Below are 24,841 nucleotides of genomic sequence, written 5' to 3' on the forward strand. Positions count from 1 at the left end.
GGTGGGAGGTCTTCCACAGGGCGGGTGCCACTACCGAGAAGGCCCTCTGCCTGGTTCCCTGTAACTTGGGCTTCTCGCAGTGAGGGAACTGCCGGAAGGCCCTCGGCGCTGGACCTCAGCTGACTGCTGCTTCTTTTTCCTCCTCCAAGTGCTTTGGGTTGCTCACCTCACCATTTATAATGCTCTCCTAAGAACATGAAAGTAGCCCTGCCGCTGGATCAGGCCAAAGGGGCCCATCTAGTCCAGCATCCTGCTGTCTCATTGAATGACCAGATGCCCCAGTGGGAAGCCTGCAGGTGGGATTCAAGCGCAAGAGACTCCCCACCTCCTGTGATTTCCTGCAACTGAGATTTGGAAGTGTTTCCGTGTCTGTTCTGAATCTTCCAACATTAAGCATCACTAGGTGTCCTTGACTTTTAGCATTATGAGAGAGAAAATAAAACTTCCCTATCTCATCTCCTTATCTGCTGCTGCTTACCTGTCTAAAATTTCTAGCAGGCTTGTTCTACTTTTCCGCCACCCAAGCCACTCCTCTGCTTCTCACAGTGGAATCCTGGGCATGTCTACACAGAAACAATTCCCACTGAGTTCTGTAGCAACTTGAAGACTGAAAGGTCTATCATTCCAAAGCTTAGGGCCTTAGGCCAACAAGAAACTATTTCTTCTTCTTCCTGCAACAGACTAAGTGGCTCCCCCTGCTGGAACTTGCTGCGAAATGCTCAGGCAGGATTGCAGCTTGCGAGATGGCATCTTTGCCACGGTCTGCTTCCTTGCACCGCTTCTCCTGTTTCTGGCGTTCCTACAGCAACATGCCCCATTGACCTCTCTGCAACATGGCCCCATTGACCTCTCTGCTCCAGGCTGAGCCAGGACATCTCCAGCTCAGCTTGCGCAACCCTCCGGATGTTTATTTTCCTATCAAACATGCACAAGGCAGCTTCGCCTCTAGTTTCGGTTCCTCAAAAGCAGCAGAGGGAGCAAACTTCCCTTTTCATCTTCAGCAGAAAAGCCATGAAGAAATGAAACAGACTAGATGCTCCCCAGGAGGTGAGGGGAGAGGTGGCATCCGTCCCCCAAGGGAGAGGGAGCCCCTTCCTGCCAACCCAGCCACATTCCTACACTGACTCAGGAAACTCTCTCTCGCTCCCCATCCCGTGAAATCTCAGGGCAGACCAAGTTGACTCTCTCAACATGGAAGCAGCCACAAGGAAGGACCACTCTGCCTCCTGTCCTCATAGTGGCCAACCAGGTGCCCCAAAAGGAAGATGCTCACAAACAGGAGCATCCCCCCACTGCTGTTTCCAGTAAGTGGCATTATTCAGAGGCATTTACTGCCTCTGATACTGGAGGGAAAACCATCATCATGGCTAGTAGCTATTGGGAGACCTCTCCTCCACCTCTACTGTGGATTTGTCTCATCCTGTCTAAGTCGCCCAAGTGAGAAGCCATCACTGCCTCTTGTGGAAGTGAGTCCCATAATGTTTTAAATGTGTGGGGAAGACCTTATTTTTGTCTTCCAACATCCTTGGACGTCCCCAATGAGTTCGCCTGTTAATGAGGGAGGGGGAGAAAAACATCTGCCCAATATACCGTAAAAATTAAACTGTTGCGCTACTAAAGAGAAGTAGGAAGGATCTCCTGAGGTGGGAGACAGATGGAAAATCCACAGACTCAAGAAGAACAATAGAATCACAGAATTGTAGGGTTGCTAGTGAGCCCACCTGCCTGCAGTGCAGGAATCACAGCTAACAACTGGGCTCCATGGCCTGGCTAGCAGACTGCTCCACCTCTACCTGCACCCCACTGGGAAAGCCTTCGCTCAGGGACAGAGCACCTGCTATGCATGCAGAAGGTCAAGGTTCAATCCCAAGTGGCAGCATTTCCAGGGAAGGCTGGAGAAACCTTGCCTGAAACCTTGGAAAGCAAGTGCTTATAGTCCGTGTAGATCATGGGTAGGCAAATTAAGGCCTTCTAAATCCGGCCCATGGACGGTCTGGGAATCAGCGTGTTTTTACATGAGTAGAATGTGCCCTTTTATTTAAAATGCATCTCTGGGTTATTTGTGGGCCATAGGAATTCGTTCTCCCCTCCTCAAAATATAGTCCGGCCCCCCACAAGGTCTGAGGGACAGTGGACCGGCCCCCTGCTGAAAAAGTTTGCTGACCTCTGGTGTAGAAAATATGGGCCGACCACCGAGCCCCCCCCCCCCGCCCCGGCTGGACACTTACTGATGATGGCAGGAGGAACCTAGCCTGTTTATGGAAACAGGAGGATAAATGGGGTGTGTGTGGTGGGTGCCTGGCTTATTGTAGAGATTCAAAACTCTGCAACGACCGTCTTAAGGGTATGGTGGTAAAACCCACGGCAACCCCAGACCCAGCAAAACTTCTTAAACACCTCCTCACCAACCCACAACACCAGGAATTAGAGCCAGAAATGCTCCTGGCACAGGAGCCAAATCCTAGGGGTCTCCCTTTCCCACCAGTTGATGGGCGTTGCCTTTCAAATGGTGTGGGTGCACAGCATCATGTGATCGATTATGGGGCGGGGCTTAACCCCCCCCCCCATTATATTGTATTCAACTTGGCACGCCTGCTTCGTGGAAACCTGACCCAAGGAAGCAACCCGCCCAAGCCTTGAAAAGCTTCCAGGAGGCTGAACCTCGGCAGGAGGGTCCCCGCCGCCCCTCAGGGAGTCTCTGGGTGCGCAACTGCTACGGCCGGGGGAGCCTCGCTCTCCGCTCGGCTGGCCGCGCCCGGACTCTCCCTATTGCTGCCGAGGGAAGCGGCTTTCCTCCGCGGAGACTTACTGTGCCAAAGCGAGCAGGCGAGGAAGACGGAGAGGAGGAGGAGGCCGGGCTTCCTCCGGGGACCCCCGAAACCCGTCCCGCCGTCGGCCATCCGGAGAGTCGGGAACGAAGGGCGCCGGGCCCTGCCGGGAAGAGGCAACAACGTCGAGCGGCCCGCTTCCCTCCTCCTGCCAGTGCCAGCCCGGCCGCCAGGCGCGGAGCCAGGCGAAGCGGAGCTCAGGAGACGCCCGCCCGCCCCCGCTTGGCTTGACCTGGCTGCCCGTAGTGCCGGAGCCCCTCCCGCTGCTGCCTGCTTGGGTGACGGGCTGCTCCACTCGGTGGGTGGGGAGGAAGGGCGGGCCTCCCTCCGCGCGTCCCGGGGCGGCTCTCTGAGCAAATTCGGCCAGCGCCCGCCTCGTCCCGCCTCCCCCGGGGTTCCGGCCAGCGCTCGTGCGCAAAGCGAAAGGGAATCCCGGAGGGGAGAGGGCCCGGGGAGGGGGGGGGCGGAGACCCGACGGCGACCGGGAGCCCTTCGCGACTCGCCGACTCCAGCCCCCTTGGGCCACGCGCCCTCCGCTGCTACGGCTGCTGTCCGGGAAGCGCTGGGTTACGCCCCGGCCCTCCTCCTGGGGCGCGGATTTGCATGCCGAACCCGGCCCCTTCCCGCCTTTGACGGGAATTCCCAGCCAGCTAGGAAGCCCTCCCTGGCGGGGCTCGCACAAAACTCGGCTACAACAGACTGCGATCGGTGTCTCCTGAGCATGTGCAGAGTGCTCGCGGCGCGGGACGACCACGCCAGCCCCGTGGTGTGTGCGCGCAGCCAAGTCAGTCCGGGCTCTGGAGTCGTGGCGCTGCAACCCTTTTGGCCTGTTTCAGCTGCAGCTGAGCTCATCTACTCTTATTACATTTCCTATAAGAGCAGGTGAAAGTTGACCAGGTAGATCATTGGAGGAGGGGGGAGAAGCAGGAGTCTATGGGGCTCAGGAGGGGTGCTAAGAAGGAAGAGGTGGGGTTTTTGGAAGTAGAAAGGTAGGAAATGGCTTAACTGGTGCTTGCATCAAGGTTTCCACATGCACCTCCTCTTCCCACTGAACAGTACTGTCACTGGGATGCAGTTACTCATTGACAAGTTAGCCAGTGTGCTGGAGTGGATCTTCCTTATTTAGACCTTTTCTGTATTGCCTAATTATAGATAGGCAGCCACGCCACTTTATACTAAGCCAGACCATTGTCTACACTGATTGGCAATCGCTCCCCAAGGCTTTCAGGTAGGGTGTGTCTCTCAGCCCTACCTAGAGATGCTGGGGACAAAAATGGAATGGCAGAAAAAATTATTTGAGTACGCTGAGATGGCAAGTCTAATGGGGAAAGTTAGGAATCATGGCCACCAAAAATTTAACACAGAATGGGACAAATACAGACAATGCCTTAAAGATCGTTGTAAACATCTGAAATCTGAAATGACTCCTGCAAGGTGACATAACTTATGGATATATTAGATAAATATAAATTAGATGTTATTCAATAAGCAGTTAATATAGAATTGTAGAGGACCCACGTTCAGGTGGAGGGAAGTCTTGTTACTTTACTATATCTTTGATGGAGAGTGATAATTGGGATGTATACTGAAAAATCAATAAAGATTAAATGCAATTTTAAAAATAAATAAATGCTGGGGACTGAACCTGGAACCTTCTACATACATACAAAGCAGTCACCACTGAGCTGCAATGACCCTTCCCTGACTACAGTGGTACCTCAGGTTACAGACGCTTCAGGTTACAGACGCTTCAGGTTACAGACTCCGCTAACCCAGAAATAGCATCTCGGGTTAAGAACTTTGCTTCAGGATGAGAACAGAAATCGTGTGGCAGTGGTGCGGCGGCAGCAGGAGGCCCCATTAGCTAAAGTGGTGCTTCAGGTTAAGAACAGTTTCAGCTTAAGAACTGACCTCCGGAACGAATTAAGTTCTTCACCAGAGGTACCACTTTATATATAAAAATAACTATGTGAACATATCTCTAAAGCAGTATGCTGAAAGCGACAGGTATTACAGAACCACACAATAAAACCATCAGGACTAGTTTCTGATAAATAAATGCTGCTATCAATTCCTTCACCTTCGGATACATCTCCCCACTCAACCCCTCCCACCAGCCTGGGCTCAAACAAACACAGATCACTCCAAAAATCTCAGAAGAAAGGGGGCTTCCTGGAACCTGCTGACACTGCCCTGGTCTTGCTTTTACGAATAGACCCCATGCAGACTGTACTGTGTCCTGTTCAGCACTCGGCTTACTTGCACTGCACACACCCGGGTCCAGGAGGCAGCAGGTTTCGTTTGGTGAGTTTCCCGGGGGGTCCAAAGGGTGGTGCATAAAACTGAGTATAGAGGTGTCCTTTCCCTGGCCTCTGCATCCCTCTCATCCAAGGACCTTGGGCCACTTGCCATTTCTCAAGCTAGCGTACTTCACAGGGTTTCTGGGAAGGTAAAAGAGGTTTCTCGCACAGCACCCCCAGCTCCTCAGAATGACCTTGCTCCCCTTCACCCCACACCCCTCGTTCTGGCCTGAGTTGCAGTTCATTTCAGTGTTATTGCAGATCAGCATGTATCTGTGAGAAGCAGTGGTTTGGTATCTGTCCATCTTCAGGCGTGTTCTTGAGGGACTACGTGGCACAGAAACACACGTGCACAACAAAGCCTGTGTCATAGCTGTCAATTTTCAGATTTGAAAATAAGGGATCAGCAGCCTCACCTGTCCCAGGGACAGTATACGGGATATCTAACAATCCAGGATAGCAGCGGGAAGCAGTGCTGGAATAAGGGAATTTCCTGCAAAAAAAAAAGGAAGGTTGACAGCAATGGCCTGTGTTAGTGTACTCTTTAATATAGTTCAGTCCAGGTATGAGGCGGGAGCCTTGCAAAGCTTGTGCTGCCTGCCAAGTCAGTTCCTGGAAGGGGTAGAGGCATAGGGGGCCCAATGAGTTATTCCTTCCAAATCAACTTTAAGGGTGCCAAGCACAACTCCCTTGGACCTCTGTGTGTGAAATTTGGCAGGCTTCATCCCCTGAAAAGGGGATGCTAAGCTCACAGATTCCACCCATTTCTGCCTGAAAGGAGAAAAGGGTTAATAATTTGGTGCTCCCCTAGTATTGTTTTCTGTTATCAGCAGCCCAATTTACAATAGCCCTATATTGGAAACAATCTATAGAACTCCCCACTGAGATCTGGTTAAATAGTATTTGGAGTGTGGCTCTGTTGGAAGGCCTTACTTGACACAAAAGTGTAATTAAAGGCACTTCAAGGATACACACTTTTGGTGATGTTGGCTTCCTTTCTTTTCCTTTATAAATGAGACGGAAGATACTTTTATTCCACTTTCAACACAGGAATCTCTGTGGAGAGGCTACTTGAATTGATAATACATAACTTATTGCATGTGCACTATGTACTACGTATGGAATTTAATAAGAATGGACCACTGGACAAGTTAATGTAGTTGTGTGTTCTTGTCTTTATTTAAATGAGAAACAATAAAAATCATTGGGGTGACTTCAGAAAGAGGTATTGTCTACAGCAGAGAATTGCACTGAATTAAGTGAGAGGTCTGCATATTAATTTGATGTCTAGCTGACTGGAAATGCAAGACCCCAGCAATGTGAGAGAAATGCTGTCACTCACTTAAAGGGGCCGGATGATGCACAAACGTTCCTGTGGGTGGGGTCGGAATATTTCACAAATCCAGAAGGTTTACAAAATCTAGAAATAAAGAGCCCACAATGTGGAGCCCAGAACACACGGGGATGCCAACACATTGCTAATAATAAACAGGTGCCCTACCCGATCCACCCATCTGTTTTCCAACTTATCGGGATGCTCCAATCACTCCAGGTGTTCCCGAGGAAATAATTTTTCTGGCGCACTTTAGCAAAATGGATCCTTGCTGGCATGAGACTCCCTATGGCAATTTTAAGTTGCGTGTCCGTCGTCATGCGTTTGCGTGCCTTTGGAGGGGGGAAAAAACCAAGAAGCAAACAGGTTTACATTATGTGGTCCTTCCCACACCACAGGAAAACACTGGGAGGGGGTTCTTCTGGTGAGTGGAATTCTTCTCTTTCTCAACTTTCTATGGAAGGAGATAATTTTGGGATATGGTAGAAAATTGCTTTTGGACTCTTATGTAGCAATGGACAAGGGAATGAAAGCTTTGTAGATGAAGTCAAAGGGCTTGAGACCAAATGATAGAAGGCTCCAGGGCAGAAGAATCTCCTTCCTCCTGAGCCTGGCCATTTCTCACCTGAGGGGTGGGGGGACAGCCACAGCCAGGGACCCAGGGCTGGGCTCATTCCTCCACCCAGACAAGGAAGAAAAGATGCAATTCAGCCTAGCCAAAGAACTAGGAGTGTGTGGAACAGTAATGGGGTGGTGAAAGAGGCCTGGAAGGCTGCATCTGCCACCCCTCCCCTAGGTTCTGTGATCCAAAGGAAAGCAATGGCTTGGGGCTGGTGGCCCTGATCTCAAGCCAGTCTACTCTGAGAAGTCATAAAAGCCAACCCACTGTTCTTGTGTGTGCCCCACCTGTGAGGGGCATAAAATCATCTGCCAAATATATTGTTATAGATTTAGGATAAACCCTAGAAATTAATAAATGCTACTCCTGTAGTGATGGCTGAAAACCACATATACTCCCCTTTTCTCAAATGCAGCTCTGCACACTGGTCTGCATAGGCAACTAGGGCAATTTGCCTGTCTATTGCCACAAAGAGCAGCTGAACATATGTATTGTTGTGTGCATGTGGTGGGGGGGGCAATGACTTTCACTAGAACAAATGGATTCTGTGAATGGTCCTTGATAGACATCAGAGAGAACAATGAAGGCACTTTCTCATGCAGAGCTGCCCAAAGAAAGTGTCATGGAAAGGCAGGGAAGATGCCATGTCAACCAGCATGAGGCAGAGCAGGGGGGTGGGGAGAGGGGTATTCTGAAACATCAACCTCTGCTCAGGACACAGAAGGTCTCCCCCCCACAGTGTATGTGGTTGTTTTAGTATTTTTAATTTTTGTTTTAATGGCATTGTTTTAACATGGATGAGCTTACCACCCTGGGTTCCTTTGGGAGGAAGGGTGGGATATAAATGTAATTAACTGATTAACAATAATAAATTTGCAGCACTATTCCAGGTGATTGTACAGAGAGGAGCATGCTGGGAAGGTGTGCCTACCTTGTCCTCCAGCATGCCTTCTTGCCCAAAGGCAACTTCATAGTCTGTTTCCGAATTTTTATGGAGAATGCTCTCTTCATTATAGCCATCTTCCCAGGTGAGGATGTATCCGCCATCCCCCATCTTAAGTTTCAGGTTGACAGGCTGTCGGGGTTTCACTGCATTCAGGAAGAAGACAACAAAGAGAAGGATGTGGGGAGGCAAAAGGGGCCCCTGCTCGCCTCTCAGGGAAGACAACACGGGCCTCTGCTTTGTAAGGAAGGGCTGGTCAAAGCGGCAGACTTTTCACCCTGGAGGACAGACCTCAACCTCTCCAAGTTCTCTCCAGAACTGGAGTATCCCCCTCCAGGCACCTGAAGAAGGGGGCTCTCCATTGCAAAGGTTTCTGCCACAATAAGCCTGCCACTGTTTAAGGTGGTGACTTTGCATAACGTACTAAGGCGGATGCAGGAGCAGCTAAGGAAGGTCTCTCAGCATTGATTGGTGGTAATCGTGAAGACAAATGATCTGTGCCCACCACACTTGTATTCTGCTACTCTTGTCTTGTTCTTCAGATCAGCCTCTAAAGATGCGCAAGAAGGATCTTGCAGACCAAAGGATCCCTTACCAATTTTACGAAGGTCCTTAATTGCCTTCTTCCAGATCTCTTTCCCATTGGCCTCCAGCGAGAAACGATACTTGAAATTATCTAGTACTTCAGACCGAATGGTGCAAGTACACTTGGGGGTCACATCTAGGCCTCTCTTGTTCTTAGGAGAACACTCCGACGATTTCCTGGAACAATGGCAAGACTTAAAAGATGTTTTCAAAGTAGACAACACTCGGATTATTTCTGCCACAGCCTCGATTTGGGAAAGCTCAGCCCAAGTGAGAGAGGGGCTTTGCAATGCCTCCAGCTGCACCAGGCTGTGGATTCCCCAGGGAAAGTTGCAAGCGTGCAAGACGACATAAATCTGTGCACCTTGGAAGTTCTCCAACCCAAGTGGTCCAGTGAAAAGTAGAATGAGAAACCCTTTGGATCCTGCGTTTCTTATTCTGAGTTTGGAAAACTCACAGTGGTAAGGAGGGTACCACCAGCCCCAAAAACACCCAACAGAGGAAAGAGAAGATCGGGTGGCAGTTCTCACATTTCATAGCATGACCTACTTTTGGCCACTGAATCGATTAGTCATTGTAACATGCAGGAGGAACTTCTTGGGGCAGTTGGTAGAGGCGTCCACTTCCCAGGAACAACCCACTTCGGAGTCATAGTCTGTGAAGCACCTTGGCTGGATGTCCTTTGAGGATACGGCTAGAAAGAAACAGAAGAGTTTGCTTGAGTGCCAGACTGACACCAGCTGTTGTGCGTCATCTCCAGATTTTCAGAGGAAAGCAGTGTAGGAATGTTTTACTCAATGCAACTTACATATTCAGAGGAGGCCTAGCCAGAAAGGGCCTCTGCAAAGCCACACTTTGGCCCTCCAAGACTCCACTGCAGAAAGGGATAGAATCTCTGCTCTACTCCTGTTTTTTCAGGCAGAGCCGTAATTACAGGGGGGCTAGCCAGGTTTTTTTGCCCTGAGTGAAGCCTCCAGATGGGTGCCATTGAGGCTCTTAAGCTCTGTGTGTGTGTGCCAAGCTGTGTCTTTGACAAGGGTGAAATAAAGCCTAGATCTGAGTCTGGCCGAGGGGGACCTTGTGTGTGTGTGTGTGTGTGTGTGTGTATAGTTTTTAAAAAATACTCCTGGGGTAGAGAATGCATTTTGTCTGAGTCTGGAAAGCTAACTCTGCCTCTGCCTTAGAAAAAAGACCTTCCAAGGACAAGCCTTAAATTTCTATGTTGACTGCTGCTTGTTTTTCCTCCTCCGGGTACATTGGGTTGCTCCCCTCAATGTTTATAAAGCTCTCCTAAGAACATGAAACTAGCTCTGCCACTTGATCAGGCCAAAGGGGCTCATCTAGTCTAGCATCCTGTTCTCTCAGATGCCCCAGTGGGAAGCTTGCAAGCAGTATTCAGACACAAGAGACTCTCTACCTCCTGTGGTTTCCTGCAAATGGGATTTGGAAGGGTTTCCATGTTTTGATTAGAGGCAGAGTATGGTCATCATGGTGGTAGCCACCGACAGTGCTGCCCTCTTTGAAATTGGATTAAAGCAATCAAATTTGTTGGCCATCATTGCCTCCTGTGGGAGCAAGTTCCACATTTTAACTCTGTGCTGGATGAAGTTCTTCCTTTTATCTGTTCTAAATCTTCCAACATTAAGCATCACTAGATGTCCTTGACTTTTAGCATTATGAGAGAAAGAAGGAAACTTTTCTCTATCCAGTTTCACTCCCCCTGCTTTGCGAAATGCGCAGGCAGGACGCAGCTTATCTGAGCTAGTGGTGCCCCTCGGTTCATTTCCTTGACTGCTTCCTTGAGCCACTTCCTATGCAACACAGCTGTGCTCCAGATTGTGCCACGACATCTCCAGCTCAGCTTACTCAGCCCTCCGGAAATGAAACAGCCACAGGACTAGCAACCCCCCCCCCCCCCGGAGGTAAGGGGCAGTGTCTGTCTCCCAAAGGTGAGAGGCCCTTCCCAACTGCCCAGCCGCTCTCCTGTACTGACTCTGGGATGTCGATCTCTCTCTCCTGCATCCCCTGAAATCTCAGGGTGGACCAAGTGGACTCCTTCAAGATGGAACTGAACAAAGCTCTGGTAACAAGGAACCATTTTAGGGGGCTTTCCATTTGGAGTTGTCGCACGTTGAAATGTTAGGCCTCCTGGAAACCTGACCCAAGCAGCCTCAGCCCATTTCAACCCGTTCAAGCTTTGGAAATCTTCCAGGCAGCTGAAACCTGGCAGGAAGGTCTCCGCCGCCCCTCCTGGCCTCGCTCTCTGCCCAGCTGGCTGCCCAGCTGCCCTCCTGCAGAGGGAAGCAGCTTTCCTCCACGGAGACTTACTGTGCCAAAGCGAGCAGGCGAGGAAGACGGAGAGGAGGAGGCAAGGCCTCTGGGGCCCCCCAAGGCCCGTCCTGCCGTTGGCCATCCGGAGAGCTGGTGATGGAATGTGCCTGGGAAGAGACAACAACGTTAATGCCTTTTGAAAGCCTGTTGGCCGCCTCCAGATGCGTGCCTGTGGAGGTAGACTGCCACAGGCAATGGGGGCTCTGCAGGTTTAGCTGAACCCTAGAGCGATCTTCACTACGGAACGCCACCCACTTACCTGTGTGAAGGGATTAGGGAGCCCCCCTTTTATTCAAGGCCCAACTGAGAGCAAGGCCCAGCCCCTTTGCAACAGTCATAGCCAGCATGCAACAGGCAGAAGCCACGAGATATTGGCCAGTTGCCCAGCTGTGGCCAACCACTTGTCCTGCCCTTCAGGCCTTCGGCTTCTATGAGGAGCTGGGAGGAGACTGGGCCAAGGGGGCTCAGATGCTAGGGCCCCCAAACACTCACCGCTACTGACCCCCTTTCTATGTGGCTTTCCGGGTCTCTTTGCTTTGCTGTACTTGCCGCTAATGCTGCCTGGTCGCTTCTACAGGGAGGCTCAGCCCAGGGATTTTGCTGCCTGGGGCACAGCAGCAGCAACTCAGTGTATAGCACCTCTGAATGTGGACAGAGCTGGTTTTAAACTTAGGAACCTTTTATTTCAGATTAGTAGGCAGAGCAGCTCCCAATAGAATATAACAGCCATGGAGCGGGTTTCTAGAGCTTATTGAGAGATGGAGGAGTGAGAGATGGTGTTTTTCTGATCAAATCCCCCTCATGCACAAGTCACCCTCTTTCTCTCCCAGCCAACTCAGGCGAGAAAGCCAATGGTCCTCTGCTAAGTTGCTACTACAATTTAGAGACCCCCCTTTGTTTTGACTGCATTTTTCTCAAACAAGCTATTCAATGCTTCAGGAGCCTGGATAGCAAAAGTTGAACCACATTGCAGTGCTCTCTCTCACACACATTCACTCACCAATACGAGTGGATGGAACCTCCATTTTCTCAGCCACAATGTCACATAATAATAATAATAATAATAATAATAATAATAATAATAATTTTATGGTTGCCCCAGGCACTCTGAGTGGCTTCTAAGAATTATAAAAGCATAATAAAACATCCAACATTAAAACCTTCCCTTTACGGGTCTGCCTTCTAAAATTCCCATAGTTCTTTATTTCCTTGACACCTGATGGTGTTCCACAGGGTGGGTGCCACTACCAAGAAGGCCCTCTGCCTTGTTCCTTATAATCCAGGAGTGCCATCTTAGCCCCACAACCATGGGTGCCATGCAACGTGCATGGCCCTGGTGCTGCTATTTGTGGGTGCCTGGCCCCTTCATGGGGAATTTTGCCGGTGCTGAGGCACCCAGAGCCCCGGGGGAGTCGGCACCTATGTTTTATCTTCACTTCTCACAGTGAGGGAACTGCCAGAAGGCCCTCAGAGCTGAATGCTGGGGGTGGAGACGCTCCTTCAGGTAAACCGTTTAGGGCTTTAAAGGTCAGCATCAACACTTTGAATTGTGCTCGGAAACGTACCGGGCACAATACGTGTATTATGCCTGGGCAGTATTTGCATCAGCTGGGTGGTTTTTTTAATACGTGAGGGATAATAAGCCTGAGCTCTGACTTTGCAGTGACTTTTCCTTTAAGGGTGGAACTGCGACCATTGAGAGTTATACTGAAATTCTGAGTGTCTGAGCCCACCCCACGCCCTTATGGGGTGGGCAGCACTATCTCCCCCCCTCCCCCCAAAAAACACCTAAATGAACCAGGACGCTCCTTCTACAAACAATGAGCGTGCCCCTCTCTACTTTGTTATCTTCAGGCCCTGCACTTCTCCCTGCTCCAAACGTCAATCCGGCTGTGACTTCGCTCATTGGCTAAGAGCTCCGAGAGGGCGTGGCCATTATTGTCGGAAGCTCTTTTCTCCCGCGGTTTCTTTTCTCTCCTGTTCTTCAGCTCTAGTTCTCCGCTAGGTGAGCAGCAGCCGAGGGGCAGGCGCGCTCGCCTACCCGCTTCCCTCTTCATTTCTTCCCGAGTGGTTGCACTCTGCCCACGCTCAGAGGCTACTTTCCGGGTCATCCCCAGCCAAGGTAGGCAGCGTCTCACGCGCAGGATTCACGTGTGTTCGCGCTCGTCGGGAAGGCAAAGTGGCTTGCGGAGGGCGGGTGCTGGGAAAGGCGGCGCTCCCTCCCTCCCTGACAGGGGCCGACACACCGGAAACTGGGCAGCTGCAGCAGCAGCAACCCCAGGTGTGGTGGAGCAGAATGCCAAGACAATCTTACTCGGCTACGAGTGATCGCCAAAAACATGAAGAAGTTGCAAGGCTGGAAGCGGCTCCCCCCCTCCGACATTTGCAGAGGAGCCCCCTCTAAGCCCCCTCTAAGCAAAGGAGACCCAAAGTACATTTAAAAATATATATATATTTAAAAGCAACCCCATAAAAGTGAACGTAGCAATTGTTTTGTGTCAAGGAAGCCGTAATTTCAAAGGGAAGGGGTGTGATGGGGTTTGTGTTTGTGATTTATTTATGGCATATTTTGTATTTTTATCTTGCATTTTTATGCTGTGAACCGCCCTGGGATCTACAGAGTATGGGCAGTATACAAATTTAAGATTTTTTTTTTAAAAAAAGCCATTCTGCACAGTGAGCTTGTTGGGGAGCCTGCTGGATGAGACCGAAAGGATCCCCAGGAGGAGGGAGAGGCAGAGGGGGACAGGAATGCTGTTCACGGCCCTGTTATCTAGCTGTTTTTCTCCATCCTGCAGTCCTGAACATGGACATGGCCCTGGGCACCAACCTGAATGATGCTCACCGCCAGTTCCTGCAGGCCTTCCTAACTCTTGGCTTTGTGGAGAGGCCTGAAGCTGCGAAGCTACACCAGTTGTACTGCCAGCTGCACAAGGGTGAGTGGGGGAGCAAGTCCACTGGCGGAGATTAATAGAGGGCTGGGTAGCAGGCTAGTCCTCAGGAGGGGAAAAGGAGGCAGGAAGGGCTGTGTGGGTATAAGTAAAAGCTGTGCTAAGTAATCTTGAGACTCAGCCCCTCTCCCCACATTTGATCCTTTTCTGCTCTTTGACAAGCTGAGCAGGGAAGGCGATGGTGGCATTATGGCGTTCCCCTCCACCATCATGCTCTCCTGTGTGCTCTTAAGCTGTCCCATCTTTCCATTCCATCTTCTGCTGAGTTCAGTGCAAAAAGTCAGCTGTGTATGTGATGCTCAGGTGTAAAGCACAGGGTGTGTGTGTATGTAATTTGTCAGCGAAAGGATCCACAACCTTTCTTCCTTTCCAGGGCTCCAGGGACTTCTTTCACCTGGATCAGTGCCAGCGTCAGAACTGAGGCAGGAGAGGGAGACTGAAGGGGACCCTCCCCTCCCCTCCCTCCCTCCCTCCCTCCCTCCCTCCCTCCCTCCCTCCCTCTGTGTGTGTAATGAAGAGCCTCTCAGGGTCTGGCAGTGCCCCCTTTCCACCCTCGCCTCTGTCCCCAAGAGTTAGCAGTCACGGATATTCGGGTGTGGGGGCTTTTTGTTTCTTTAAAAGCAAGCAGAACTGTAGACCAGCTGGACTCTAGAGATAGTTTTAGCTGAGATTTTTTTTAAAAAGTGATTTTGAATTACAATTTTTTGGGGGGGGAGGGAAACGACTCATAAATATGCACACAGGTCCTGTTTCACAACACTTGCTATGCAAAAATTCACTTATCCAAACATGAGGAGTTAGTACCCAAACCTCACTATACACACCTCAGATTCATATATCCAAACAGCCAAAGTTTGCCCGCTTCCTTGCTTCCTTCTCTGTTTGTGCTTTGCTGGTCAGCGACAGCCATTTTCAGCCAGAAACCAGGGAGGGTGGGGGAGAGGGATCAGAAAAACCAGTTTTTTCTTTGCTGGTTGGCTGCAGCCATTTCAGGAAGAAAACATGGATGGGGGTAGGGAGAGAGATTGGATAAATCATGGATTGGAAATGTTCCTGTAGGAATCAATGGAAATTGTGAACTTGTTATGTGACTGTTCTCCTTTTCCTTATATTCTCACCTCTCTTTTTCTTCCCTCCTGCACAGTCCATTATGTACCTGATCAGCTGGATGACTTCATCAACACTTTGAATGGTCAGCTGCAGCCTTTGTCTTTGGAGATCAGGAAAGGAGTATCAGAAGAAAATGGGAGAACATATTATGCTTTGGTAAGGCAGGGTTGGCTGTCACCTGGTGTCTTTTCCTTGTAATTTGAAATTGGGAAGGGTGGGATCTGGGGAGGGTCGCATGCTGCTGCTGGATCACAGTGTCCCCCTGACAAGGAATCCAAGAGGCACACCCTTTCCCTCATTCTACACCCTTGCTGGATGGTGGCAGGACTGCTCCAGAGGCTGGAGGCTCTGCCACAGGAACTGAGATGAGCCAATAGCTGCAGGAATAAAAAAGGAGCTTGCCTCCTTCGAAGCAGCTTTGCCCATGGGAGGGACCAGCCACATCTGGGCTGTAGGTGCCAGGGAGACGGCGTCAAAGAATCCTCTTGGCTTGGACCTCAGAGGCTGCCTGGTGTCTCCTTTATCACACTTGCTTTCTCCCCCAGGTGAATCTGGCTGAAACTGAGATCACCCTAATGGCAAGCGACTACTCTGAAAATGAGCTGGAATTGTTCAAGAAGACTGTAAGCATGGAAACTTTGAGTGCGCAAACGTGGCTGAATCTGTAGCAGATTGCTGCCTGCCTACCTGTTGGCCAGCCTCCTAAGTGGCCCAGATTCAGTGGCCCCCAGTAGCCATGGGGGGACTCACTTTCTGGACTTGGCCTCTGCTCCCCAGCCTGTCCATGTTTTGGGAATCTCACGGGTCTTGGGAGGGTGAAATGCAGCCCTCTGCATCCAATGTGCTTAATGCAGTGTTTTTTTCTGGGGGTACACAATACTGGCACCTTCCCCCATGTTATAAGTGCGGTACTTACTGTCACAACTTCATGGTGAGTACCGGCACCTTTTTGCCTAAAAAAAAGAAGAAGCATTGGCTTAATGAAATACAAAGCCAGGAGTCCACTATCCTCCCGCTAGCTGGCCAGAGGGACGTGGCCCCTGTGATGTCCTTTGCTCACTTAGGAAAGGGGTTTTCCATCTGCAGATGGATCTGATTGTGCTGTCTAGCAACGGCTTTGCCTCCTCCACGGAGATCCTGAACCTAGCTGACCAGCTGAAGCCAAAGAAGATGAAGAAGGTGGAGGCTGAGCTAGTACTGCAGCGCCTGGTGCAGGATAAGTGGCTCTCCGAGGTACGGGAATGTGGGTGGGGAGCTGGAGTGGGCAGGTCCCACTTTTGCCCCCTTGCCTTCCTTTGATATGGGGGCAGTTGAACCACAAGGGACGTATCTGGGCCTCTGCTCTCTTGCAGAAAGAGGGAGAATACACTTTGCACCTGCGCTGCGTCCTGGAGCTGGAGCAGTACATCCTCCGCCACTACCAGGACTCTGCCCGCAAGTGCCACGTCTGCCACAGCCTCTCCATCCAGGTCAGGAGGCCCACATCAGCTGGTGGTGTATGTGGGATCGTCAAGGCTTGGGGATGGGGGAGCAGTGGCCAGGAGTTCCCCTGTGCAGTGCCACCTCCCCTGCAGCTTAAAACCAGCCTTGTGGAGAGGCTGATCAGGAGAAAGTGTTAACCACCCTTGGCCTCCAGGAGCCTTACTGCTGCTCAGCCCTGAGGCTCTTCATCTCACAAAGGCCGTCTGCCTCCCATTCACAGGAGTTTTTCCCTTTCAGAGCCAAGTCTGTGAGGACTGTGGAATCGCTATGCACTTGCCTTGCCTTGCCAAATATTTCCAAGCCCAAAGGGAACCTCGTTGCCCTAACTGCAAGCAGTTCTGGCCCCACCAGATTCCAGGTAACACCCCTGAAGAGTGCCTTCCCAGAGAAACATGACCAGTTTCGTGCCGCGGGTTGGGGCGGGGATACAGGAGCCTGCTCTCCTTCTGGTCCACTGTCTGCCTTTCAGGACATTCTGGGAATTAACCCAAGGACTTCTTTGCTTTAGTGAACTGGCAGATTTCCTGGAAGCGATACGGCTTCTTGCATATGAGATAAAGAGAGACTCATTTGTGTAGAATGTATTCTTCCAGATTTCTAGCAGACCCCCTCTCAAAGTTCACGGAAAGCCCATCCTCCCGGAAGCAGCTAGCTAGCCAGATTTCATCTCATTTGATGGATTCTGTTTCTTGCCCTGTGGCTCAGGCTGGGAGGGAAAAGGATCTCTGGTGGGTCGGGCTTTCTTTTGGCCAACAGGGAAAGATCTGCCTGTCAGAAACTGGTACATAAATGGGTTGAGGGTGAAAGTGGAGGTGGGAAAGGTCCCAAAGGCCACGGTAAGGTAATCAAACTCTTATTCAGCCCATTCTGTATTTTTCCATCTCCATCACAGAGATCAACCTACCAGGACCTTCTGGGCTCTCAAGCACTCCACAGGAGACCCGGAGGAGTGCAGCCTCCCCAATGGCCCAGAGGCGGCAGTAAGAGTTCTCCCGGCCCTTGTTGGAGAAGTACAGACAAGCAGCTGTTACTGGGGCCCAGCACAGCCGCTCTAGATTTGCGTAATTTAAGTGTCTGAAATACATACCTTGTAATATATTTTTTTCCCTCAGGATCCAACCTGTCTCACAATTCTCTTTCCTTTTTTTACTATTTATGTAAAGCTTTTTTTAAAATAAAAAATACAGGTTTTTCATTTATTTTCAAGCTATCAAAGCACATGTAACAACATACAATACCTTTCCTGGCAACTGCATGACCGTATATTTAGCAAAGTTTTTAAAGGTCTTATGAGGGTGACTGGGCCTCAACTCTGCTCCTTCCCAAAGCTGTCCTCTGTATCTTTTTGTTTTTGAAAGATAACGTAACCCTTTCGGAACACCATAACTTGTGAGCATCTCAAGAAGCTGAATGTTGCAGGATTCAGGACAGACTGCTTCATGCAACACATAGTTAAAACTCTCTCCTGCAGGAGCCAGTGAGGGCCAGCAACCTAGAAGGCTCTAAAACAAGAGGGTCACCAATGGCTACTAGCCAGGACGGCTAGGCTCTCTCCCTCCACAGTTCGTGGCAGCAGTGCTTCTAAAAATCAGTAGCTGGCAGGCACAGGAGGGGAGATTTGCTCTTGTCCTTGGGTCCTGCTTGTGGGTTTCCCATTCAGATGTCTGGTCAGCCACTGTGAGAACAGGATGCTGCGCTAGATGGGACACTGGCCTGATCCAGAAGGCTCTTCATGTTCTTATGAATAAAGGAAGCTGCCTCAAGCCACGCCAGAGCAACGCTTGTGACAGGAAGCAGAGTCACCAGCAGGGGTTGTTCCTAGCCTTACTTTCAGAGTGCAGAGTTTGAACTCTGGACTGTCTGTGTGGAAAACGGGCACTTTTGCCTTCCCCAACCCCAAATTTAAAGAAATCTCAATTCCTGCTTGTAACTTCTATAGCTTTACCCTCCTTGCATTTGTGGGGTTGGTGAGGGCATGATGAATCTACAGAGAGATTTCCCTCCGCAATGACTAAGGACTTCTTTGCCCATCTTGCACAAGATCTGAGCCCTTCAGACTTCGTAAAGCAGTATTATAGAATCAGAATTGTAGAGTTGGAAGGGATCCCAAGAGTCGTCTAGTCCAACCTGCCATGCAAGAAACCTTTTGCCCAACATGTATTGCAGGGGCTCTAGTCATGAGTGCATCAGTTCCATTAGGGCCTCCACCAAGAAAACAGAATCAAAATGGTGACTTTTCTGTCTCCCTTGACCAAGCAGGTTGTGCTAGACCAGCAAAGGCAATTCAATTCACAACACATAATTTAAATATTAATTTGTATTCTGTTGTCCTTTGAGAAAAGTTTTAAGAGAGCCCTTTTTAACAAAAACCAAAGAGGGACAAGTCACTATTTTAGCCCCTCCAGAAAACTCTGTCTTTGATGCCCTTGATCCTCAACCACAGCAGTTGAACTGTGTGTCACAGCCCTTGCTGCCTCCTGGCAGCTCCTTCCTTCATCTTGCCTGAAGTCCCTGAGCAGAAGAGCCCTCCCTTGCTCCCAGCAGACGCTACGACCACCAGAAGCTGACGGAGAAACTTATGTCCAGGGACCGCACATAGTGCCAGTAGCTAACTGGGATGAACAGAACTTCTCCAGGGCTCAAGATGCAATCTTGAAATGCAGCTGCTTTGAAGTTGGGGAATTTCACCAAGTCAGGGTCTTCCACATCCACCTGGAAATGAAAGAGAAAACGCTGTCTTAATATAATTCAGACAGGACTATCCACGGTAGTCTCATTCTTTGCACCAAGAGGCTTACAATTTAGGTGACAGGAGAGAGGGGCTGGATGTGGAGGGAAGCAGGGAAGGGGAAGAAGAGGAAGAGGTGAGTGTTGGAGCCTGGCTGCAGTTGGGGATGGCAACTAGGATACGGGGCCAGTCTTCAGGGCGAACTCCATGATTTCCTTCATGGAATAATTCAGCCCCTATTATGAGGGACTGACTACTGGGTGCCCACCTGGCTGGTGTTGTGAAGGAGGTGGCCTTCATGTGGATAAAGGTTTTCAGATTCCTGAGGAGAATACAGGCGGACATATTTCCGTCCCATTACCTGGAGAAAGGAACGTCGAAACATTTGTCAATAATCCGAGCTCAACTTTTCTAACTAGCATTCCTTTGCTCAGTATCCGGAGTGTGCCCTGACACACAGGATTTCTGCAAATGGGGTCTGATCAACCTCTTGCCATCATTTGCAGAAAAAGGAGCCCAGACATCCCCGTCCAAAGTTTGCAGGCCAACAATAGGCACTCTCCCCTGCCCCAGTGCCTTTCTAATTTCAGTTCTCAGCACTCCCTCTCTGCTCTTCTCCTTGACAGCCCATCAGCACCTCAGTCCAGCTGAGATCTCTGGCTGCAGAGAGCCTTCCCTGAGCAACTTCTAGAGGGACGCTTCTCTGGTGACTGTTGTTGCTGCCACCCATAGAACAGGAAGCAGCTTCCCTTGAAAGGCAGGAGGATACAGAAGTCCTGCCTCTGATTGGCAACTGCCCTCCTTACCCCCCGCACTGCAGCCTGTCACAGAGGCCCTACCTGGACTAAGAAGTTCTGCTGCGGATCCTGATGCAGAGGGGAGACAGTCCCTGGTGGACCAAACCAGGCGTTGACAGTGATGTCCTCTTCATCTCCTTCGCCCAGGCAGCAATAGTCAGGGATGCCAATATCCAGCTTCAGCTCTGGGATCTGGCAGCAAATTGGTTAGAAAGGAAAGCATTGTACACTAGCTTGACATTTATTTAAAGTATTTATTTAGGGACGCGGGTGGCACTGTGGGTTAAACCACAGAGTCTAGGACTTGATGATCAGAAGGTCGCGGTTCGAATCCCCATGACGGGGTGAGCTCCCGTTGCTTGGTCCCTGCTCCTGCCAACCTAGAAGTTCGAAAGCATGTCAAAGTGCAAGTAGATAAATAGGTACCGCTCCGGCGGGAAGGTAAATGGCATTTCCGTGCACTGCTCTGGTTCGCCAGAAGCGGCTTAGGCATGCTGGCCACATGACCTGGAAGCTGTACGCCGGCTCCCTCGGCCAATAAAGCAAGATGAGCGCCGCAACCCCAGAGTCGGTCATGACTGGACCTAATGGTCAGGGGTCTCTTTACCTTTTTAACCTGCTGTCTATTTTGTTTGTGATCTTCGGATGAAGAGTGGCAAATAAATAATCCAAAGATGGCTCACGGCAACCATTAAAACGAGACCACAAGATAAGAGATGGTGAGGCAAAGGATGCAAACAGAAAAAGGCGGAGTTTCAGGCATCAACCACTTGGGCAAAGCAAATGCCAACAGAAAAGGGAAGAGGCTTTGTAAAGTGCCAGGAGGCAGCTATCAAGGAAGGGGCAAGATGGGTCAGAGCACAGAAAAGGCCTGATCCTGCACCTCAGCCAAGGCTCTCTTTACTAGTGTGGGTGGCGAAGGGACAGCATTCAAACCAAACAAGGTCTCCCTCTGTTCCAGCATTAGTTGTTATGGGGATTCTCTGCTGGGGCCAGGCTGGGGGGGGGGCTGTTCTATACAGTCTTGGGTTCCCTCCTCCCCTGCTTCCTCAGGACATCAGGAGAACAGCTGGCAACAGGATGTTGGCTGGCATTAAACAACATGAGTTTGATTAGCTAGAAGTGACTCAGTGGGTTTTGGCAGACGGCCCACCTAGAGTCAGGGAGGAGTTTTCCTACCAGGTGGATTGGACACCTACGAGAGGAGAGGTCTACTGTGATGCTCGCAGCCCTTTGCACACGTCTCTGAAACCTGTTTGGCCCACGTGCCTTTTCCCATGGACTGTGGAGGATGCCTGGGGTGGAGTTTCCAGAGAAATGCTTCCCTGAAAGGCGTGGTGGCACTTTGGATCATTTCCAGATATGAAATTTTGGGGGTGGAGAATTCACTGCATTCTGGTGAACCCGGCATCTGTTTCCTCCCATCAAATAAGAACTAGAAGAACCATCCCTTTGGTTTACCTGGTCAAAGAGCTGGTGCTGAGCAAGGTATCCCTTATGGTCCTGCAAATTGAAGGGAGGGAAGAGAGAGAGAGAGGAGTGAGTGGATATCCTTTATATACAGAAAAGTCAACTGAACAGCAGCAAACAATTTGGTGGGGAGTCCAGAGCCCCACCCCACAAACTCTACCACTCACTGGTCAGCTCCCTGCTCCCCACCCCAAGGAGCTCTGCCAGGCCTGCCCTCCCTTTCCCAGTCTCATTGCAGCCATCCATGTTACTCAGAGGCTGGCAGGTGCTCACATAAATAAGTTCACTAATATTTTATTTAAGGAGAAGCCTTTCCTGCTTGCTGAGTTCCCAGGGCGGAATACAACAATGGAGTTAACACAGACTCAACCCAGCATAATTTGTCCTGCTCTTCCCAGCCAGGCTGTTTTGTGGGAGGGAGAAGATCCAGACCTCATTCTCAATATACTGTCTGATGAAGTCATCCACGGTCATGAGGGTCTGGGACCACTCCTCATCTGTGTAGCGGGATCCAAGCTCCACAGGGACTGTGCGGCTGCCGGCCACCTGGCGGATGTAGCTCACGCTGCAACAAAGGAAGAAGAACCAATGGCAGGGCTCTCTCTCTGTGTGCCCACCCTGTTTCCAAAGGCCCTGTTCCCTCTTCCTCAGGCAGAGCAGCTTACAGTTCTTTTTGTTCTTTCCTCTCCTACATGGGGGAAGTGCCAGCGGGAACTTGCAACAATTTGTGTATTTTTTGAAGTATTTGGCCTGGCTGGCTCAGGGCACCGTCTAATAACTCACAGATAAAGTTACTTCTGTTACAATCTGCCTGTGATTATACACCGTGGGATATCTGCCATCCCTTAGAGCAACTTTGACCTGAATGGCAAGCAGGCAGAGGGAAAGGTCAGGCTGGTGTCATTTCTGATCCTTCGCTGTGTTTTCCTGATAGCACGAGTTCTGATCCACTCCTCTGTGCACCCCCTGGAATTTCACTGTCAGGCTTGCCAGGGCAAATATTATGGTAGCCAAAAGCTAAACTGAGCACAGGCACAAATCAAGCCCTGCGGTTCCAGCAGTACAGAATGCAGGCCCAAAACAGGCTTCTTGCCTTTAGCTCAGGGGCAGAGAGAGCATCCTCTTACAGAAGATAAACTGGAGAGGATGCATGATGTCAGGAGCCCCTCCAGCCCCACACCCAGATGCTGCCTCCATTGGGCAAAACCTTTCTCTGTCCTGGAGGCAGCCACCCACCCTCTACCTGCTCTCTTGCCCTCACCTCCACTTTCTCAGGCAAGGCCAGTGGTCCACAACCCCCTCCAAGACCACTGGCTTTTGAGGGGTTAGGTAACTGTCCCGGAAATGTTCCAGCGATGGGCAGAGAAGCTGTGGGACAGCAGTTTCTGGGGCTATAGCAGGGGCTGCTGGGGTGAAGTCCGTCCGGATTTTCTGCAACAAGGAGCAGGTGGTTAGTTCTACTTCTTGTTTCACTGGCAGGGGCTCAGTGTGGGTTGGCCCCTCCGCCACTGGCAAAAGGAAGGCTTAATCTGCTTCAGTCCTTGAGGTGTGCCAAGGGAAAAGGCCATCACTGGCCATGAAAGGGGCTCTGCTGTGTGGGAGGTGGCAATGTTTCTGAGTACCAGTTGCTGGAGACGGCAGAAGGGGGCTGATCTTGAGCTGAGGTGCTGCTTGTGAGGGAGTGGGGGCTTCCCCTTGGGACACCCGACTGGGGGACCTGGCTGGTCATCCTGCAAGAACAGGAGGCTGCAGGAGACGGGCTCGCCTTTTGCTTGATCAAGCTGTAGCGAGGCTCGCCTTCGAGGAGAGGGGAGCTGTTCTTGCAGACGGGAAGGGGACCCTTTGCAAGCTGGTACCTTCCTCGGGGGTGCTCCGGCGCGGGCTCTCGGTGCTGGCTCCTCGGGTGGCAGGTGCCGCTGGAGGACGGGGACCAGCCTGCCCATGACGTCGTCCAGGACAGGCGCGCCGAGCAGGAGGCTCAGGTCGCAGAGGCGCAGCGCCTCCCGACTGGCCCTTCGTGCCCGGCACAGGCTCAGCACGCGGAAGAGGCAGCCCAGCGCCCACGCCCGCCGCCACACCGCGCTCACCGCCCGCCACGGGCCCACGTGCAGCCGCTCCCAAGAGTAGTCGCAGACCTGCTCGCCCAGCTCCAGGCAGGCTCGGCGGGCTCTCTCCGAGCCCAGAGACTCCTCGCCCGCATCGCCCGGGTACACCAAGGCGGCCGCCTCCTCCAGCAGCAGCGCCACGCGGGCCCCCTCCGCCCCCAGCCCCAGCGATCCCAGTCCCAGCCCGGCCCGTGTGCTCGGGAGCAGAGCCCGCACCGCCGCCCAGCAGGCAGCAGCAGCACTTGGTGCCTCCTGCTCCGAAGCAGTGGCCATGGCCGGGCCCGGCGGGAGGGAGGGAGGAGAGAACCACTCAGGGGCCACGAGGAGGCCTCTCCCTAGAGTGAGCTGCCCCTGGACAGGGAAGCTCCATGCCACCCGGCGGGCGGAGGAGCTGGGCCGCTGGAGGTAGACTGCTCCTGGACAGGGAGGCTCTACTTGGCTGCGCAGGTGTCTTTCTCACCTCCCGCCACACGCCTGCGCAGAGCAATGCCGGATCTCTAGAGCACAGAAACAAAGACAGTCCGGGTTTGGGGGTGTGGGACTTCCGGGTTCCACATTCCGCAAGCCGTCATCAAGTGTTTCTAAGTGTTTCTTACAACAGCCCTGCAGGGAAGTTCACTGCTAATCTTACGGCGGCGTTGCAAATCCAGGCACCTTGGGAAACAAAAACGCCGCTGCAAAGATGAACAAGCAGAAATGTGTACTCTGCACGGGAGTCTAATTTTCATAAGTTTATGGGAGCGTTCTCACTCATCCCGCGCCTGCGCAACGAGAGCGCCCTTTCACTTTGCTCCGCCCACAGGCGTGTCCGGCCCCATTTCGTCTAAGCTCACGCGCAGCAGGGGCCGCTGGTTTACCGTAGAACTGCAAACGGGTAGACTAGCCGTGGGGAGAGTGGCTTCCGGGATCAGGCGTCTACCTGAGTCTCATGCTCCCCAACCCGACAGGAGAGGCGGCTCCACTCGGAGTCCATCCATGTTTGTTTTCATGGCCGCTTGCTTATTTGTAACATTTAAAACATTCGCCCCGGTCTCTGAAAATGCAAACGCAGCCCCTCGGTATTCTCCCCACATTTCGGACCAAGGGAGGTGCTGCCGGGGCACGACAGCCTTGCAGCGCAGCCCACCCTTGAGTGCCCTGTGCACGCGAAGCAAAGGTGCGATGCTGGAGCCCTGGGCGAAGCCTTTCCCTGTAGCAAAAAGGCCCTCTCCCCCCGGCAGCGGTTCTGCCCGAGCTCAGCATCGGGCATCCCCCTTCCC

At 51.5% G+C, this 24,841-nt stretch overlaps 4 protein-coding genes across 6 annotated transcripts in view; 1 reads left to right on the forward strand and 3 right to left on the reverse strand.

Annotated features, from left to right (window-relative positions):
• The window catches only part of IL4R (interleukin 4 receptor), a 13,996-nt gene extending 7,716 nt beyond the window's left edge, over positions 1-6,280 (reverse strand). The window contains exons 1-2 of the mRNA XM_083587192.1: positions 5,038-6,280; positions 2,810-3,970 (exon numbers count right to left, since the gene is read on the reverse strand). Coding sequence (XP_083443318.1) covers positions 2,810-2,900 — 91 coding nt within the window. The 5' untranslated portion in view covers positions 2,901-3,970; positions 5,038-6,280. The remainder of the gene's footprint in view (positions 1-2,809; positions 3,971-5,037) is intronic.
• Positions 6,281-6,283: 3 nt separating this feature from the next.
• LOC310749875 (interleukin-4 receptor subunit alpha-like) lies at positions 6,284-13,256 on the reverse strand. The gene is made up of 6 exons (XM_083587197.1): positions 13,091-13,256; positions 10,937-11,046; positions 9,158-9,302; positions 8,619-8,785; positions 8,012-8,169; positions 6,284-6,793 (listed from the first exon to the last, which is right to left on the reverse strand). Exons 2-6 carry the CDS (start codon positions 11,019-11,021, stop codon positions 6,626-6,628), a joined length of 723 nt encoding a protein of 240 aa, XP_083443323.1. The 5' UTR covers positions 11,022-11,046; positions 13,091-13,256; the 3' UTR covers positions 6,284-6,625.
• On the forward strand, positions 11,044-18,613 carry NSMCE1 (NSE1 homolog, SMC5-SMC6 complex component). Of its 3 annotated transcripts, none has more exons than XM_083587195.1 (8): positions 11,044-13,070; positions 13,738-13,875; positions 15,035-15,156; positions 15,546-15,623; positions 16,087-16,233; positions 16,353-16,469; positions 16,720-16,840; positions 17,375-18,613. In XM_083587195.1, exons 2-8 carry the CDS (start codon positions 13,746-13,748, stop codon positions 17,464-17,466), a joined length of 807 nt encoding a protein of 268 aa, XP_083443321.1. In that variant the 5' UTR covers positions 11,044-13,070; positions 13,738-13,745; the 3' UTR covers positions 17,467-18,613. The 3 variants fall into 3 exon arrangements, with proteins under 3 accessions (XP_083443321.1, XP_083443322.1, XP_083443320.1); XM_083587196.1 differs by having other exon boundaries at positions 11,044-13,061; XM_083587194.1 differs by lacking the exon at positions 11,044-13,070 and having other exon boundaries at positions 13,604-13,875.
• A 171-nt stretch (positions 18,614-18,784) lies between these two features.
• Positions 18,785-24,462, reverse strand: KDM8 (lysine demethylase 8). Its single transcript, XM_083587193.1, has 7 exons — positions 23,334-24,462; positions 22,739-22,908; positions 21,910-22,042; positions 21,469-21,510; positions 20,050-20,199; positions 19,479-19,571; positions 18,785-19,194 (listed from the first exon to the last, which is right to left on the reverse strand). Exons 1-7 carry the CDS (start codon positions 23,853-23,855, stop codon positions 19,030-19,032), a joined length of 1,275 nt encoding a protein of 424 aa, XP_083443319.1. The 5' UTR covers positions 23,856-24,462; the 3' UTR covers positions 18,785-19,029.
• Positions 24,463-24,841: the final 379 nt, after the last annotated feature.

This window comes from Podarcis filfolensis (genome assembly GCF_964270895.1).
Source record: "Podarcis filfolensis genome assembly, chromosome: 14".
In the NCBI taxonomy this organism is placed as follows: domain Eukaryota; kingdom Metazoa; phylum Chordata; class Lepidosauria; order Squamata; family Lacertidae; genus Podarcis; species Podarcis filfolensis.